The following is a 19,211-nucleotide window of genomic DNA, read 5'->3' on the forward strand; positions in this document are numbered from 1 at the left end:
ATAAGCTTATATACTAGGTTTGTATAACCTAAATACTCTGATTTCTGCCATATGTTATTATATATTATTATTGTGTCGTGATACATCTTATGTATACCTGCCTTACCATCGAAAGAATCTTTGTTAAATATGAGGATAACCCTATGAACTTCATGCTGAATTCAATATAAATTTTTACGTAGTGTCAATTTTTACGGTAAAAACCTACAACTTAGGAAAGTGTAACAAGCGTATGGGGCCATGAAACATAACTAGACGTGTGGAATTTGATAGAAAAAGTGAATTTATATAGTAGGTGTATTCATGTCTGTTTCTACTTTAGATGTATCATTTGGTGGCACGGTACATGTATGCATGTATATATGTCTATATTTGTGTGACTTTGGATATATAAGTGTATTTTACGTATGCATGTATGTTTGTATGTTTATATATATATATATATATCTGTATCTATGTATCTGTGTGTATGTTTGTATGTGGATGTGTCTCTGTGTCTATTGTATGTAGATATATGTATACACACGTATATTTCTGAACTATTAGAATAGGCTGCCTCGTATAGAATTGTTGTAACAATATAGATTACAAAAATGTATGGATGTCCGAATGTTGTTTATATATATGTTATATATGTATGTATGTGTGGATATGTATATGTATGTCTGTTGTGTGTGTGTTTATATGTATGTATGTGTATATGTATATATATATGTATGTATTTATGTATGTATGTATGTATGTGTGTGTTTGTGTATATATGTGTATGTATGTATATATATATATATATATATATATATATATATATATATATATACACCCGTCTGTAGTCGGGTAGCATAATATTGCATATACGAAGATGTTACCACGCTACATAAGTAAAGAAAAATACTATTATTTGTCTCTGTATGTCTGAAATGTGTGTGTGTGTATATATGCGCGGGTGTAGATAAATGTTAGACATTTATAAGTGTATTGATACACGCATATAGGTACATGTGGGGTTTAGATAACTTTCGGGTTTATATTTATTCACATTTTGTTGGTTTATTTGTTTTAATTTAATTTTATTTTTATTCTTATTTATCTTATTTTTTATTTTTTTAATTTTTTATTGTATTTTTTATATATTTTTTATTTTTTATTTATTTTTATTTATTTATTTATTTACTTATGTATTTTATTTTTATTTTTATTTTTATTTTTATTTATTTATATTTTTTATTTACCTTAATGTAACTTTTACTTTATCTTCTACGTAGTTTCAGAATCATTGTCTAGTTTCAGTAAATAAAACAAAAAGTGTCTAGCATGGATTCGCTTTTGAATATATGGATTAATGTGTGTATACTGTGTGTGTTGGCAGTGTCTGTGTATGGATGTGTTATGTGTGTGTTGCGTGTATGTGTGGGTGGAGGTAGATTAAAAAGACACCGGTCAGTACTTGGTTGACCATAGCTAAGGTTATTAACTTACAGACTCTAAGACAAGAAAACGAAACTCTCAAGTACCCTATGCCATAAAAAGCCAAAAGTTAAGTTAGATGGGGGAGGGGGAAAAGAAAAAAGATGTTTATCATCTTCATAGACCTCACTCATCCTTTTACCGTTTTTGTTTTTTTTGACTCCCACCCAGGTTGTATTTTTAACTTGATAAACGAAATAGAAAAATGTATTTGGTGGAAATGTCACTTTTGAAGGTGGTTCTTGGCCTGAAGACGTAATCCCCCGACGTGGGTGATTACAGAAACATGTATGCACATATGTAGCCATTAATGTTTGTATAAATAAAATTAATATATATCTTTTTATATATATATAAATATATATATTTGTTTACTGTTTTTATGGGAAAGAATTCCAACAAAGTGCTCGATTACAAAGAAAAACTTTTTCGATATAAGAGCTTAATGTTTATTTATTTATTTAATTGTACAAAAGTTCAGAAAAACATCGGTACCGTCGGTTTCAAGCCCAACATAAATGGGACCAGTTAATGGTAAATCGTAAATAATGTTAGGCTCTCGTCAGTCATGTTGTTTCTGTCTGAGGAAAAAATAGGCCCACATTTATTGTTTATAATTATATTGTTTGTAATGAAAAATGCATTAAATAAAATTAAAAAATTAGAAAATTCATGTTAGAATAAAATAAAATACACAGAGATAGGAATAAGCTATAGTTAAATAAAAATGAACATCATTATAAAAAAAATAAATGCGGGCCTGAAATTTCTTTTTCCCAGACAGAAACAACATGGCTGACGAGAGCCTTTTTTTTTTTTTTTTTACACAGTGATCACCACTTATCAAGGCCCAGAAGCCACTCAGGGATAAGGGTTATTGCAAGTACATTACGTTAGTGTGGAGATTTGATGAAGTGTTTACTTAAGGGGGCGGTTCATTAGGAATTTGTAAACATTAGACTTGAAGACATCCAAGTTGTAGTCCGGTGGGAAGCAGGCAGACGGAACAGAGTTCCACAGGCGTGCACTTCTAAGAAAGAAGCTTTGTTCATGGAATCCACGTTTTGATTTAGGCACAGATAAAGAGTGAGGGAAATTTTTCACAGTGGATTCAGCTAGACGGGTGTTTTTCGTGAAAGATTGGCGAGGGGGGACCAGAGATTGGAGTTCAGACGAGCACCTGCCATGGAAATAACGATAAAACAAGGATAGGCTTGCAACGTCTCTTCTGTGGGAGAGAGGTTGCAGGGTAGAGAAAAGGGCATCCCCCACTAAGCCACGAAGTTTATTTTGTACTCTGTCAAGGCAGCCTAACATTATTTACGATTTACCATTAACTGGTCCCCTTTATGTTGGGCTTGAAACCGACGGTACCAATGTTTTTCTGAACGTCTGTACAATTAAGTCAATATATATATATATATATATATATATATATATATATATATAAAATTGAAATGAAATGCTGAAATGCCATAGGATTACAGATTATATAATACTGTAAACATAAAGTCCAAATAAATATTAGTATTCATATTTATAAGATGATCTCCGGCAGATAAAGAAAGCTCGATATGTGAGATAGAGCAATAATATAAGTGGAAATTCTGATTAAAATTATCAAGAGTTACATCGAAATGTATTGTTTAACAAAAGAGTACCAAAACTTTTAATAATTATAATAATTAATAAATGGAAATTCTGAATTAAATCATGTAGAATTACAACAAATTTATTGTTTGACAAGAAATACAAAAAATTAAATTTTTTTCTTTGATTCATGGATTTTCAATGAATGGCTCACCTCATCAGAGGAAATGTTTTTAGCAAAATAAATATAGGTAATTATAAATTTTGCTTATTAGCACATAAATTGAAAATTAATTCTAAAATGATTGCATGAAAAGTATATCCCAGAATTAACTTTGTGTTTTTTGAATGTGTATTCCAGAATTAACTTTGTGTTTTTTGAATGTGTATTCCAGAATTAACTTTGTGTTTTTTGAACGTGTATTCTAGGCTGAAAGGTGAATTCTTTGCAGTTCAAAATCATGCACACATCCATAAAGTTCACTATGGTAAAATCGTTTGAAAAATTCAATATTTGTGCAAGCATAATACAAAAATGATTTAATTGGAAATATTTTTAGATATTTTTGCTGAGAAATTTCTTCTATAATTAATATAGTTTAACTTAATATGCATAATTAATATATTTTAACTTAATATATATTCTTACATTAACATTGTTAAAACTATTAAAAGTATAAAAGAATATTAAATCATTATGAGAGGAAAAATTTCTTGTGGATTCACATCAGAGATTAAAATACACAAAAATGTGCTTAACTGTATATATAAAGTAAAACATCTGTTTTGTGTCCATGTCTGTTCCTAAAAACAAAGATATACAGAGAAGTGCACATTAAATATAAGTGCATTCACATGTAAAATTTAAAAGCGAACATAATGGCCATGGTTGTGGCATTGTCCTGAATACTGGCTGACCAGGCACAGCGACCGAAGGTTGCTTGCATTATAAGTGCAAGCAATTCGCTGTTTTAGACTTCATAAAAGTGAATCAATTCGGCATCCTGCCTCACCATCCTAAACCAGATTTTGAATTGGCCTCACAACGTTTCAGCCTGGTGGTAGTATTGTATTGATGACGTCACCAATAAAGTCACCTGAACATGTGTGAACATAATGCGTTTCTAACTGTCCCTTAAAACAAGATGGAAAAACAAAATGCAAAATCCTAGTTCAGCATTTACCAGTGAATAAATGCACCCTCCCCTTTTTTCAAAAGGTTGAATAAATATCACCATCTCTAAAAGTTACCAGTTCTCAAAAAATGTTTATGAACAATTTGTTAACAATTTGTTCAAACACGAATAATAATTTTCAAATATTGTGCATAATTATTTAAAAACAAAACAAAATGCAAACTATATCTTATTTCAAATGCTTAAGACAAAAAACAAAAAAAAAAAACAACAACACAGAGTTTGTTTTTAATATCAAATTAAATCATACTGAAAAACAAAAAAAAAAAATATGTTAAAAAACAACCACCACCAACAACAAAAAAATATATTTGAGTGACTGACCAGAAGTCTGATATGAAGGTTGCTGAGAATAATTCGGATTGATCTGGACAACATTAAACGCACTTCCGGTTTGATTATGCATTGGAGAAGGTGGATACCCACCCTGGTTTGTCGACATATTCGCATAGGGAGAAATGTTTGAAGAACTGTAATAATTATCTACGCATGCATACTGCTGCTGATGCTGGTGATGATGATGGTGTTGCTGCTGTTGTTGTTGTGACTGGCTTAAATGATCTTGCTGGTAAGGATAACCAATGTCTAGCATGTCTGAAGATTTGCTTGCATAAGGACTGTTGTCAGTCGTTGTGTATTGGCTTTGTGATGGCCGAAAACTTGAGTTTGCGCAATATGGATTACTGTTATAGTTGTAGGACGATGTGTTCAAAGAATTGTATGCAGGATCATGGTGGTTGCCTGCAAAAGATAAAAATGCGATTAACTGTTGAAATGCATAGGATTTAAGTCAATTCGATTCATAAATGTTTATTTATTTTATTAATTTATGATTTGTCAAAGTTAAGAATAGAATCCGTTTGTCCAAAAACACATAAAACAACATTATTAAATACTTATCATTGGTTTATTTTTGATTTTGAAGTATTTAAAAAAAAAAAAAAAAAAATTTTTAGTTTCTTAGATTGAGTTGTTTGATGCTTGTCTGGTTCAATTTTTTTTATAAAAAAAAATTGAACCAGTTAATTTGTTTCTTAAATTTTCTCATTAACTTCGTCATGTTTTAATGAACAGAAAGTTCACCTGTTTTATGCATTTTTCTGGTTTATGCAACAATGGAAACCCTCAGTAAGGTAATTTTGCAAGGAATCTATAGCCAGTGATTCCTGGTCACAATTTTCCTGGATTGGCATTGGTTAAGTCGAATGACAAGGAGAAGTCCAAGACAAGCAAAAACAATGTCAAGATAAGAAGAGAACAACTACTGTTACTTCTGAGTTTTCCTTCTCCTAGATTGGTTGCACAACCAAAACTTGAAAATCTAGTCTATCCTATTATTTAAAAGTAAAGTTATATAAACATCAGAAAAATTCATATGCAGATTATTAGATTTCTTAGTTCAACTCCCAACTAAAAGTTATTTCACCTTATTCAATCTTAAATATACATTTAATAGATTAACAAATTTACATTAGAAATCAGTATCCCATCTTATGGTGAATTAATTAGGTTATTATAATGTGTGTCCAGAGTAAATTGTTTGAAGTGCCTACAATTAATACCTAATTCATATCTTTGATTCAACAACTAATCTTTAAATGGGAATTTAATAATAGGAAATGTTTCATTAAGACAAAGAAAGCAGGTGGGGTTCTGTAGCATTGGAATTGAAGCTTTTTGTAAGATGCTGTATCATAGTAATTTTTTTCTTACTGTTTTTTCACCTCCCTCAAACAAGGTGCAGTGCAACTTGACGTAAGGGCTATTATTTGGGAGCTGAGCAACGAGATGTCTGCTCACACTACACTTGAACTTCTACATATCCATAACGCTTGGGAGACAGGGACCAGGGAAGGAATTCCAAAGTCTTGCAGTTTGGGAGAAGAAACTATTAGAGTAGAAGGCTTTCCGGCAACTAGGGTTAGTTGAGGATACTTATGTTGAGAGGGTACAAGTACTTTGAGTTTGTTGGAGCACATTCAGATAAAATACTTGTAAAAAAGGTACAGGAACTCAACCGATTTTTGCCGATGGGACAGAGGTTGGAGTTTGGTTGATAGTGTGGGACTTATTAGGTTGGGAACTCTTTTTTGGACCTTGTCTAAGAGTGAGAGACTAGTGACAGACTAGAGACTAGAAACAATATTCCATGAATGAACGAATGATGGTTTTGTAGAAATGTAGAATACTCTCAGGGATGAGTAATTTTCTAGAGTCCACTTTCTTTGCAGCAACATTGGCAATGTATTCAATGTATTTGTTCCAATTTATGTTGCCTGTGAATGTTAAGCAGAAGAGTTTGAATGAAGAGCTTTCAGGTAGTGTATTATCAGCCATGGCTATCAGTGGTTGAGAAGGTTTCTTGTAATTGTTAAGCTTAGTCTTAGTAGCATTGAATATTACCATCCAATTATGTCCCCATTCCACTACAGACTGAATTTCTTCCTCTAAGGTTTCAACCATTTTCTTAGATATATGTTCATTGTTTTTTCCCTCATGTCTGTTGTAGAGCATGGTGTCATCAGCAAATATACCCATCTCGGAGACAATTTTATCAGAAAGGTAATTTATAAATATTGCGTATAATAAAGTTCTAACAATACTCAAGATGAAGCCAAGAAACGTGAAAATAATCTAAATTAAAAAAAAAGTTCAATATCAGAAAAATCATCATCTCTCCTTCCCATCATTTTAAGATGAGAAATCATGTCTGTGTAGATTTCAGTGATCTTACCATAATATGAATAACCGTGTGGTGCTGTGGCCATAGCTGCTGGTGGCGTGGTTCCTGAGTAAGGATTGTGATTTGCTGGAGGATTGATGACGCTTGACCGTACAGGAATGCGAGGGGACATCGGTGGGGTAACCATCTGACCGCTACCATTCATGGCCTAAAAAAATAAAATAAAAAGGAAAACCATTAGCTGTCATTGTGAAAAAGCACAAAGCGTTCCGTCAATATGACTGCCATAAGTCAATATGACTGCCATAAGTCAGACACAAAAGTTTATAGAACTCAAAAAAACATTTTAAAAGTGAAATTATCACAGTTAAGAGAATATATTTACATCGAAATGACCAGAAAATGCATTGAGTTCCAGAAATTAGAAAATATAATGTCTACAAAATTTATAACAGTGTAGTGAAGAATGGTCAATCAACAGTTCCCCCACTATCCAACAATCATGATGTCACCTGTAATCGAGAAAGTTGAACTGCTTGCTAACAATTCGCTTTTAACTCCCTCCCAAATTTCTGTTTGTGAACAGAATCCAAGTCTGTTATAAAAAAACCTAAACACGTCTCTACCGTGCTAAAAGGCTACTCACACCTGAGAGTATCCTGCACCTCTACAAGGCCACGGTTCGCCCATGCGCAGAGTATTGTTGCCATATCTGGGCTGATGCATCTGCCACTAGTCTCTTGCTCATAGACAGGGTTCAAAAAAGAGTTGCCAACCTAATAGGTCATGAACTATCAACTAAACTGCAACCTTTGTCTCATTGTTAAAATGTGGCATCCTTACGCCTGTTTTACAAGTATTTCAATGGCAAATACTCTGACGAACTCTGAAGCATTATTCCCCCTCGATGACAATACCCTCGACAAACATGACAAGCAGCAAAATCCCACCCCTACACTGTAGAGATCCTTTGATACTGTAAAGTCTTCTACTCGAATAGCTTTTTCCCTTGGATTGCTACACTTTGGAATTCCCTCCCGGGCCCCTGCTTCCTTGACTGTACTGACAAGCAGAAATTCAAGTGTAATATAAACAGACATCTTGCTGCCCAACTCCCTAAATAGATTCTCTGCAAATCTGGTCCCAACTAGTAGCCTCTCACGACTAAGTGGCCCTGTGCCTTGTTTGGAGTGAAATGACAATAAATTAAAAATAAAACACCTGCACAATCACGTTGACACACTGATTCTTGCCAGATCACCGAAGTTAAGCAACGTTGAGCCTGGCCAGTAGCAGATGGGTGCCCATTTGGGAAAACAAGGCGCTGTATGTACCACGAGGTAAAATACCAGATTGAGAAACTGGCACGGTCTATCCTTCTCTTGAGAGTAGATGGGGTGATAGGCACCCTATCTAGTGATGGTGTCACAATAAAAAATACTCTTGATAGCCCTGGTGAAGTTTCAAGTATTCAGCTACCGACAAGATTCGAATTACAAAATAAACTCATGTAGTGAGTTCAATCTCAGCTACGGCCGCGCTGGATGGGTAGGAGGCATATATCCTTGCCATTTGCCATACTAATAACAAAATGCTGCATAACAATAATGTCTTGCCGAATTTTGCTTCCTTAATAGCTGGAAAATAGCTTCTGTTATATTGGTATTGAAGAATTTTGGCAAAAGAACTGACCCACTAGATTAACATCCCATTAATCTCTTTCCACTCTTTGAATCATGAATCAAGCAAACACTATTCATTCACCTTATAAATGCAAAACTTCTTTCTGATTGGTAGTATTGACCTGGACAAACCCTTTCGACTGCTATATCCTAATGACGAATATGAATATGAATACCAAGGTGGGAAAAAGAGAATGGTGGCTCTTGATATATCAAAAGTATTTTACAAGATCTGACATGAAAATTAAATCGTACAGTATCACCAGACAAATTCTTAATACAATCAGATTCCTTTTAGACAGGAGAAGAATCCAAGTTGTCTTTGATGGCCCTATGTTCAAACAGCATGATTGTAATATAGATGTACCTCGGGGGACGATCCTAGGAATTTTTTTACTCCTGATTTTCATAAACAACCTCCTTGATAAAATTTTTTCTGAGATGGGTATATTTGCTGATGACACCAGTCTCTATAATAGACATGAGAGAAACATGAAGGTACACATATCCAAGGAAATGTCTGAAACCTTAGAAAATATCCTCCAGTCTGGAGTGCAATGGGGATGTAAATATATGGTAACATTTAATGCTACTAAGTCTAAGCTCCTTTCCTTTTCCTTCCAATTACAAGAAACCACCTTCTCAACCACTAATAGCACCCCACCTTAGAGTTCAACTTTCAAACCTCGCAGTTAAACATTCACAGGTAACATGAATTTGAACAAATAGAAGATATTGCTAAATCTGCAGCAAAGAAGGTTGGTCTACAATACAAGGAAAACACCTGCAGCATCCTTTATTTCTACATCAACCCCATTTGCTCATACATGGAATATTATTGCCACATCTGGGCCAGTGCCTCCACCACTAGTCTATCTTTCTCTATTTGACGCAATCCAAAAAAGGGTCTCATATTGCTTTTAACATGTATTTTAATGAATTATGCTTTGACAAACTTGTAGCACTGGTGCCTCCTTGATATAAATGCCCCTAATTAATCTGACAAGCAGCAAAAATTCATGCTCTCACTGTCCTTCGGTGGCAGAGAGCTAAATAGTTTCTTTCTCGAACTGCAAAACTTTAAAATTCCGTCCCTATGTTCTTCTTCTGTGATTGCAATAGTTGAAAAAAACTTTATTGCACAGTTATTAACACAATCATTTGGTTTAATATATACCATTTCATACAGGTGTATGAATGTGGTGCATTTGTTTTTTGAATAGATGAAAAATTTCTTAAATAAATTTTTTAGAATTTGTATATCGCAACAACAGGAGTTATTTCCCCTGATATGTGAAATGGAATTGTCAACGAGTTACGCCTGAATTGAAATCAAAAAAGAACTTTTGATACTTCTTGACATAACACTTCGTGATAACTACATTAAATAAACTGCTTTGTTTGCTTGAGAATAGCATTGGAACACAGGGAGAAGCAGGTGCTAATTTAAGATTTAGGAATGGACTGATTAAGTTCTTGAAACTTTTATCATTACTAAGTAACAGAGTGTTACCATTGTCGATCAAGGGAAGAATCTATCAGTTCTATGCATGCAGTATGATGATGTATGGAAGTGAAACCTGACTAGTGAGGGTTGCGGACATGTGTTGCATGGAGAGAAATGATACGTGACTTAATGTTTAATGTGAATTAAAAAAAATTTTTTTTATTCAATTTTCACCCCAAACAAGGCACAGTGCCACTTTGAAGTAGGGGGCTACTATCAGGGACATAATTTGCGGGGATATTATGAAGGGAGATGAGTAGAAAGATGTTTGTTCACATTACACATCACAGTAGATTTGGGAAAGCAGAATCACGGAAGAGAGTTCCAAAGATTTGCAGTTCTGGGGAAGAAACTATTGGAGTAATAGGCTTTCTTGCATCTAGGGATCTCTACTGTAAAGGGGTGGGACTTAGTTGCTTGTCGGGTTTGTCGGGGGTAGTCACGTCGAGAAGGTACAAGTGTTTGCAGTTCGTCAGAGCATTCACCATTAAAGTATTTGTAGAACAGGCAGAGGGATACAACATTTCGTCAATGGGACAGAGTCTTAAGCCTAGATGACAGTTCAGGACGTATCAGGTTGGCGACTCTCTTTTGAACCTTGTCCAGAAGTGAAAGACAAGCAGCAGATGCACCAGTCCAAATATGACAACAGTACTCCATACATGGGCGAATGGTAGCCTTATAGAGGTACAGAATACTTTCAGGCGTAAGTAATTTTCTAGCACGTTAGAGAGAGCCCACCTTCTTTGCAGCAGCCTTGGCAATGCTCTCAATATATCTATTCCAGTTCATATTCCCTGTAAACGTTAGATCGAGGAGTTTAAAAGAAGTACTTTAAGGTAATGTGTTCTTGGCTGTTGCTACTGGTGGCAGAGAAGGTTTCTTGTAGTTATTGAAGGAAACAAGCTTAGTCTTGGCAGCATTGAATATGACCATCCATTTTTTTCCCCATTCCACTACAGATTGGAGGTCATCTTCTAATGTTTCTGCCATTTCTTTAGATATGTGTTCATTTGTTTTCCTCTCATGCCTGTTATAGAGAGTGGTGTCATCGGCAAATATACCCATCTCTGAAACAATTTTATCAGGGAGGTCATTTATGAATATCAGGAATAATAAAGGTCCAAGGATAGACTCCTGAGGTACTCCCACATTTATGTCAAATTGTTTAGATGTACGACCGTCGAGAACAACTTGGATTTTTCTCTTACATAAGAAGGATTTAATTACATTATGAATTCTTCCAGTGATACCATATGATCTAATTTTCTTTAGAAGACCATCGTGCCATACCCTATCAAAAGCCTTAGATATATCAAGAGCTACCGCTCTACCCTCCCCTGTTTTGTCCAGTGGTATATACGTTCAGAGACTACAGTTAAGATATCTTCTGTTGAACGGGATTGCCTGAATCCATATTGTTTGTCAGTCAGGAGTTTAGCAACTGTTAGGTGCTGGACTAGGGCTTGATTAACTAAGGACTCAAATATTTTGGTGAAAAGCGGGAGGAGGCTAATGGGGCAATAATTTCGTGGGTCAGTTCTTTCACCAGAATTCTTGAAGACAGGCTTAGATCTGGTGTCCTCAGAGGAAGATTAAATCTGAACATTTCAGAGAAATGTGTGTAGAACAGGAGACTTTGTTAGTTTGGTCATGTTAAAAGAATGAATAAGCGTTATGGGTTAGTAGATGTGAAGCAATTTATGAAGTATAGTGAGTTGGCAGAAGAAAACCAAGGGAAATATGTATGGAAGTGATAAGTATGGATCGAGAGAAAGAAGGTGAATGAAGACTTGGCCAGAGATAGGTTAGTTTCTGAAATCTGCTGAACACATGCATGTAAAACAGACATTAAACTTATGATGATGATGATGATGATGATGATGATGATGTAGTTTTGTTTGTGTGTGTGAATGACCTTGCAAGTACAGTAAAACTCCTTTAATTTGAACTTCCTCTAAAATTGGACTTCCTCTCATTTGGACTTCTTTTAAACCTGGGCTTTCTCTAAACTTGAACTGTCTCGTCATTTAAATTGTATTAGCATATTTAGTGCGAAGTTGCAGTAAAACAGTTTACATGATTGTTATTGAGAGGGCATTCATTTTTATTTTGGCAGTTATATTTGTTACTAGGTATTGGGTCAACTGGGATGTCCTGCGCTTGGTTAATTTTCCTGTTATTTGTCGAAATTATTGTATGTGCTAGATTAGGCATTGTAGAGTATGATATTTTTTATGGAGTTTTTGTTTAACATGGTACTATACTTACGCAGGTATTTAAAGGATTTTTCAACAATTCTGAAGAATTCTTTAGGTATGTTAGTTTTTACATTGGAGCTGAAAGGAGAATTGAACCAAATGGCTTTTTTACGCCTTACTTTTCTATTCTTATTAAATTGTTTTTGGTTTGGGATTGTGTAGGGGCTGTATCCTTAGTGAGGAGATTGATATTTTTAGGAACATTTTGGCTTGTTTTGTTGTTGTTAGGTTTTATTGTCATATTATGGGTAATCACTGAATTTAGTTTTCTCACTAAAGGGTTTTTTGTTATATTCTATGCATTCTTTATATCCTGAATTCCTTAAAGTATTGTTGTAGAATGTCGATACCTGGTCAAAGGCGTTTTAATATATATATACTAGCATTTCAGCCCGGCGTTGCCCGGGTGTTTGGAGGTGTATGCTGAGCAAAGAAAGAAAAAACAAACAAAAGAAAATAAAAACAAAAAAACGGTAAATTTTTTAAATTTTAACCCCTATTATGACCCCTTAAAATTTATTGTTTTGGGCTCAAATCGAGTTATTAATTAGATCCATGTAAAAGGAACCGATATCTAAAATTTCAAGTGTTTAGACCCAAAATTAGCGGAGAAGTTTGGTAGAGTTCTCAAAGGTCAAATCGTTGAACTTTGACCCGAAAACCAATCACATAAATTTTCCCAAATCTCAGTACCCTGTATATCAAATTTCCAGTCTGTAGACTGAAAATTGACAGAGTTATTGCGTAGGGAAATGTACACAGACACACAGACAGACAGAAAGGCAAGTTCACTTTTATAGATATACTAGCATGGGTGTCCGGCGTTGCTCGGGTGTTTGGAGGTGTATGCTGAGCAAAAAAACAAAAAACAAAACAAAACAAAAAAAACGGTCAATTTTTTTTAACTTTGACCCCTATTATGAGCCCTTAAAATTTATTGTTTTGGGCTAAAATCAAGTTATTAAGTTAGATCCATGTACAAGGAACCTATATCTAAAATTTCAAGTGTTTAGACCCAAAATTGTCGGAGGAGTTTGGCAGCGTTTTTAAAGGTCAAATCGTTGAACTTTGACACCTTAACAGCCTAATTTCTGGCCAAAAACCGACCACATAGATTTTCCCTAATCTCAGTACACTGTATATCAAATTTTGAGTCTGTAGACTAAAAATTGACAGAGTTATTGCGTAGGGAAATGTACACAGATACACAGACAGAGACCCAGGCAAAGCCGGGCACCCATGCTAGTATATATATATATATATATATATATATATATATATATATATATATATATATATATTTAAAAGAGTGTAGCCATCAACAATTGTGGGTTTTTTTTAAAGGTTTTCATTATATTTTTATTTTAAAATATTTTTATAACGCGTTTCTTTATATATATTTACTCACGTAAAATTAATATACGAAAGTATAGATTTATGCGTAAACTTTAAGTATTTACTTCAAAAGTGCTCAATACGTAGGTAGAGCTAGTTAGTAATTTATAAAATATATATGGCGATTCTGTGGTTGTTTATCGCTTTTAGCGTATAAAAACGATAAACAACCACAGAATTCGCGCATAAGCCTGAAGAGTCCTAGAGTGGATGAAACGCGGAATATTCAGTGTAGCTTAATCGCCATGTATATTTTATAAATTACTATATATACATATATATATATATATATATATATATATATACACACACACACACACACACATATATATATATATATATATATATATATATATATATATATATATATATATATATTAATGGAGAATAGCGTCGGTACGGTAAAAAAATCATAATAAAAAGGAAACTAGTAGCTCTTACCTGCGTCATAGCAGACAGGTGATTCAAATGATCGGACATCGAGTAGGGGTCGTGTTGGTCGACCGTCTGCATTCCGTCGTAGTTAAGGTCGAGTCTTTGGGCCGAAACGTCCAAGTAACGCTGCTCTTGTTTGACCGATGAGAAGTGTTTCGGCGTGTTGACATTGCGATTGGCCAAAAAACAGGTGCCTGGTGTGTTCGACGATAGATTCGGACGGACCCCTTTGTCGTCTGGAAAAAGGCCAGTAAGAAAGAAAAACAAAACATACATTCAAGGATGAAGTACGAATAGTGATGATTCAGCCTATAGGACACACACACACACACACACACACACACACACACACACACACACACACACACACACACACACACACAACGGAACGACAGAGTGTGTCGGTTACATGAATCATGTAAGGTATTCAAAATGGTGTTTTTATGAGTTTTTTTTAAGGGAAACACCTGAAGAGTACGTGACTAAATATGCAGCGATGACATAATTTTGCAGACTTGTTAGACAGTATAAAATAGTATTGTAATGGATACCTTTCGAAAAGTAATAAACGACCTACTGAAAAACTTGGAACTTTGAGAATTATTATACTGCACTATATATATATATATATGTATATATATATATATATATATATATATATATATATATATATATATATATATATATATATATATATACGCACAGCACATATAAATATAAATATAGATGAAGGGTCAAAAAGGAATTAGAAATTTTTCAATGGAAAATTATCGTGCTAATAAAAAGCTGAACATGGAGAATAATAATTAACAATCAAATAATAATTAACAATCAAATAATAATTAGTTATCAAATAACAATTAACAATCAAATAATAATTAGTTATCAAATAACAATTAGCAATCAAATAATAATTAGTTATCAAATAAAAATTAGCAATCAAATAATAATTAGCAATCAAATAATAAAAATTGTTCATTTTGAAATTTCCACCGACATTTTGTAATAGTCATTAAAATGCCCAAATGAAAATCTGTTTTTGAAAAGAATTACCTGCTTTCATGTGACGATCCAAGATGAGTTGCAATTCAGCATCCTTCTCATCATGCATCTGAGATTCGACGGCCAAAAGAACGTATTCGTCCATTAGCATCCGAATCAGATGGACGGAGGCTGAAAAAGAGGATCGAACGAAAAACACGTGTCAAGTGTTAAGTCATGAGAAAAAAAAAAAAAAAATCAGGTTATAAGATTTGTTCGTGAACCAGTCCGAACATGCGTGATCGACAGACCAACGGACTGGCTGAGTTTTTTGTAGAAAAACTTAAGAATGACAAACCAACAAAAATGTTCTTTTAAACTTAAAAACGTACTTGAAAAGAACAAGCATTTTTGTCGTTTATTTTTATGTATGGGTTTAGCGTTCGAGAATAAAGCATTCCTTAGAAATCGCTTAATTGTCAAGTTCTTTTCCTCTTCATTTTATTAAAAACGAGCAAGGCTACCCGGCGTTGCTCGGGGCAAAAAATAACCTGTTTCTATTAAAATTTCAATCAATTTACCTCTCCTTATCAGTCTATCTTTTCTCCCTAGCCCTTTCTTTCTTATTCACTTATCTCTCTTTGTCTGCCCCCCCCCCATACACACATCGAGAGAGAATGAGAAAACTTTCTTTTATATAACAGATTCCACAAGCCGATATTTTCCTTCCAAATTAGTACAAAAATGTCGATTCATCCAACAAAACATGGACCAGTTGACCCTAAAGAATGAATACAGGATGGAACGATAATATTGTCGCCCTAAAGAAAACAACACTACAGCTTTATTTTAAAACTTTTATTAAAAAAAAAAAAAAATTTACGTAACTTTATTATGTGGTAGAGCTGACATCTATTCAATGTAGCCGCCTTCAGCCTCAATCACCGCCTTGATACGTTCCGGAACTGGGAGCATGCCTTTTCCACAAGTGACAGCGCGAGCTCGGCGAATACTGGGCAAATGGCGAATACTGAGCTGGATTTGGTCTTGTGGGAGTTCATGTTGATGATGTTCTCGACGTATGACCAAACGAAGCAGTCCATCAGGGGGAGAAGGGGGGGCAGTAAGCCAACGCTGGGTCTCTTTGAACTTTTGGGTCATAGCCATGTCCTGCTGCCACATCCAGGGTCTGCCAACGGCTTCCTGATTACACCAGGAGATCACCACACTCTTCAGCACATCCAGATACACTTTGATGTTGACTTTCAAGCCGACTACAAAGATGTGAACCGGCATGATGTGGCTCTCTTTTGAAACCACACCAAAGACCATAACCATGGTCGGAAACTTTATTTTCATCACCCTGGCCATGTCCCTGTTATTCGTGGCAATTCAGTGATGCATTTTGAGGGTGCTGGCAATGGTCCTGTTGTCATAACTTGGTCATAAGCATGAGTTGTACAGCGGCGCATCTCCAATCTCGCGCGCTGAACATTGTTTTACTTTCAGACATGATAGAAAGCTCCTATCACTCTTGGAATTTGTATACAACTGGCTAACTCGTAGATGACATGTAACAAAAAAAAAGAAAAAAGAAAAAAGAAAAAGAAAACCGAGTCTCATCAAACGGAAATGGAATGATGTCGTCTTTTCTTGGGCGACAATTTTAGTGTTCCACCCTATAACTTGTTCTAAATTTGATATATTCTCAATCCAGAATCGAAATCAAGAATAACTCAACTTTCTGTATCTGTGTTTAGTAATTTTTGACTTTTAGCTAGATATACAAACACACATACACCCGGGCAACTTTCCTCAATATTACAGATTATCATTAATGAAAACATATATTCAGACTGTGATCACATATTGCATGTTATATGTGAGACTCTAAGAAAGCAAGCCCTGTTATGGATGTGCGTCACAAGCAGAGATGCGTCATTAAATTTCTCCACAGAGAAAAAGTTGAACCGATCAACATTCAACGGCGTCTCCTGAACGTTTACGAAGCCGATGCAGTTGATGTCAGCACAGTTAAGAAATGGGTTCGTCGATTTCAGAGTGGCGACAGAGATGTAAGTGACACAGCACGCTCCAGACTTTTATGACCGAGTCATCAAAAGAGGTTGGCAAAAGTACTTTGAGAATGGTGATGACTATGTAGAAAAATAAATTCTGGAGCATAAAAAGTCGCTCGTTTTAATGGCACCATTTCTGTCTTCATAGCCCTTGAACGTTTTCGACAATCCTCGTAAAACAAATTCATATCAACAAAGAATGTGGATTATATTTGACAGGCTTATTTTTCAAGTTAAATATTTAGTGATTGCACACGATTAAATTATGCTTTGCTATTGTTCGCATCTTCATATAAAATCACTAGAAGAATACCCGTCCCAGGACGGGTAAAATTAATTACCAGATGAAAACAGTTCTGCATCACATTTATATCCAATTATGTAAATTGAAATCAAGATATAATGGAACTAAACTTCATGTCTAGAATCCTTCTTCTAATTTTGATCAAAATACATTACATGGTTCTGATTTAGGAAAAGGTCTGAAACTCACCAAAACTCTGTGCGTTGCTGAGAGTCAAGTTGTGCATAACCCTAGCACCAAAGAAGGACCATTTTAGGAGGAATTCTTGGGCGCGTTTCTTGAAAGAACGACCATTCTGCTTACTGGGCTGCAAAGAAAAAAAAAAAAAAAAAAAAAAGAAACGTGTTAGTGGAATTGTTTCGAAATATACTTAGATACATTTGAATGCTACGTTGAATATCTACAAAGCACAGAACATCGATACAGAATTGTCGCATACTTTTGCCACATAATCTGTTTAATTTTTCGTGATTAAACATTGCTTGATTATTAATAAGAATGTGTTTAATTAAATGTACGAATAATTATTTACACATAACTAAAGTTTAAAGCATTCATTTAAATACGTAATAACGCAAGTGTCAACTACTAGTTTTAATAAGTGATTGGTAATAGTAGTAGTAATAGCAGTAATTACAAATAGTAATAGTAGTCATTGTTGTTACGTCCCCTCCATAAGCATTTCCCCCCCCCATTTAGCCTCAAAAGTCCCCAGGGCACGTCAAATCCTGGTGAAAATGAACAAACAGTGCAGTTTTAGGCCTTAACATATGTAAATTTGAGTTCTGCACTATGCAAAAAAAAAAAAAAAAAAAAAAAAAAAAATAGAAATAACGAAGGCCATCATTTGCCTACCCTCCATTTAGCTCCGAAAGTCCCCAAGGTTTTAACATATTTAAATTTGAGTTCAGCACCATGCAAAACTGCTAAATAGACATACACACAAAACTTTGGACAAATATGGTAAAATAGTCTCAAAAAATGGAGTGTTTTTATTAACCCTAAAAGAGCCCATGGGGCACACCCAAGAATTATCGCGAAGTATAGAAATCAGTCAGTTTCAACTTTTCAGAAAGTTTTATAAAATCCAAGGCATCAATTTTTTTTAATAAGCACAAAAGTGTCAATTTTAGCCACTTTAATCCGAAAAGCACACCCAGGGAGAGGAGGGGGAGGGCGGAGTTTTCCTGGAAAATCCGTTCTGTTACTTTTTTACTCGTATCATGTTTAACGTTTGTGTAAAATTTCAAAAAATTCCAAGGCGTAGTTATTGAGAAAATTGAGGACAGACGAACGAACGGACAAGCGTGAATTTACAGGTCCATCCTCCTTTTGTGGGTGGGGTGGGGGATTAAAAATGTTTTGAAATAAAATACTCTCCCTTTTTTATACCAGTAAAAAATTTATTCTCATGAATTACCCCCCCCCACCTTTTATTTTTAATAAATTTGATTCTTTGATATTTTTGCATCGGGAATAAATCAATGCTATTTGCAGCCATTGATTTGATTGATATTATTTAGAAACTCATACATTTTTATTTTTTTAATCATATTCAACCCAAACAAGGCAAATTACCACTAAGGCATATTTTAAATGAGGAATCATACTAAATTTTTGCATGTTAGTATAGTC

The 19,211-nt window shown here is 34.5% G+C and overlaps 1 protein-coding gene across 1 annotated transcript in view; it reads right to left on the minus strand.

Annotated features, from left to right (window-relative positions):
• The window catches only part of LOC145276667 (DNA-binding protein RFX6-like), a 182,393-nt gene that overhangs the window by 25,513 nt on the left and 137,669 nt on the right, over nt 1-19,211 (minus strand). The window contains exons 13-17 of the mRNA XM_080127854.1: nt 17,766-17,883; nt 15,267-15,386; nt 14,220-14,449; nt 6,985-7,141; nt 4,575-4,991 (exon numbers count right to left, since the gene is read on the minus strand). Coding sequence (XP_079983980.1) covers nt 4,575-4,991; nt 6,985-7,141; nt 14,220-14,449; nt 15,267-15,386; nt 17,766-17,883 — 1,042 coding nt within the window. The remainder of the gene's footprint in view (nt 1-4,574; nt 4,992-6,984; nt 7,142-14,219; nt 14,450-15,266; nt 15,387-17,765; nt 17,884-19,211) is intronic.

Source organism: Euprymna scolopes, chromosome 5 (assembly GCF_053919585.1).
Source record: "Euprymna scolopes isolate OS-2025 chromosome 5, ASM5391958v1, whole genome shotgun sequence".
In the NCBI taxonomy this organism is placed as follows: Eukaryota; Metazoa; Mollusca; class Cephalopoda; order Sepiida; family Sepiolidae; genus Euprymna; species Euprymna scolopes.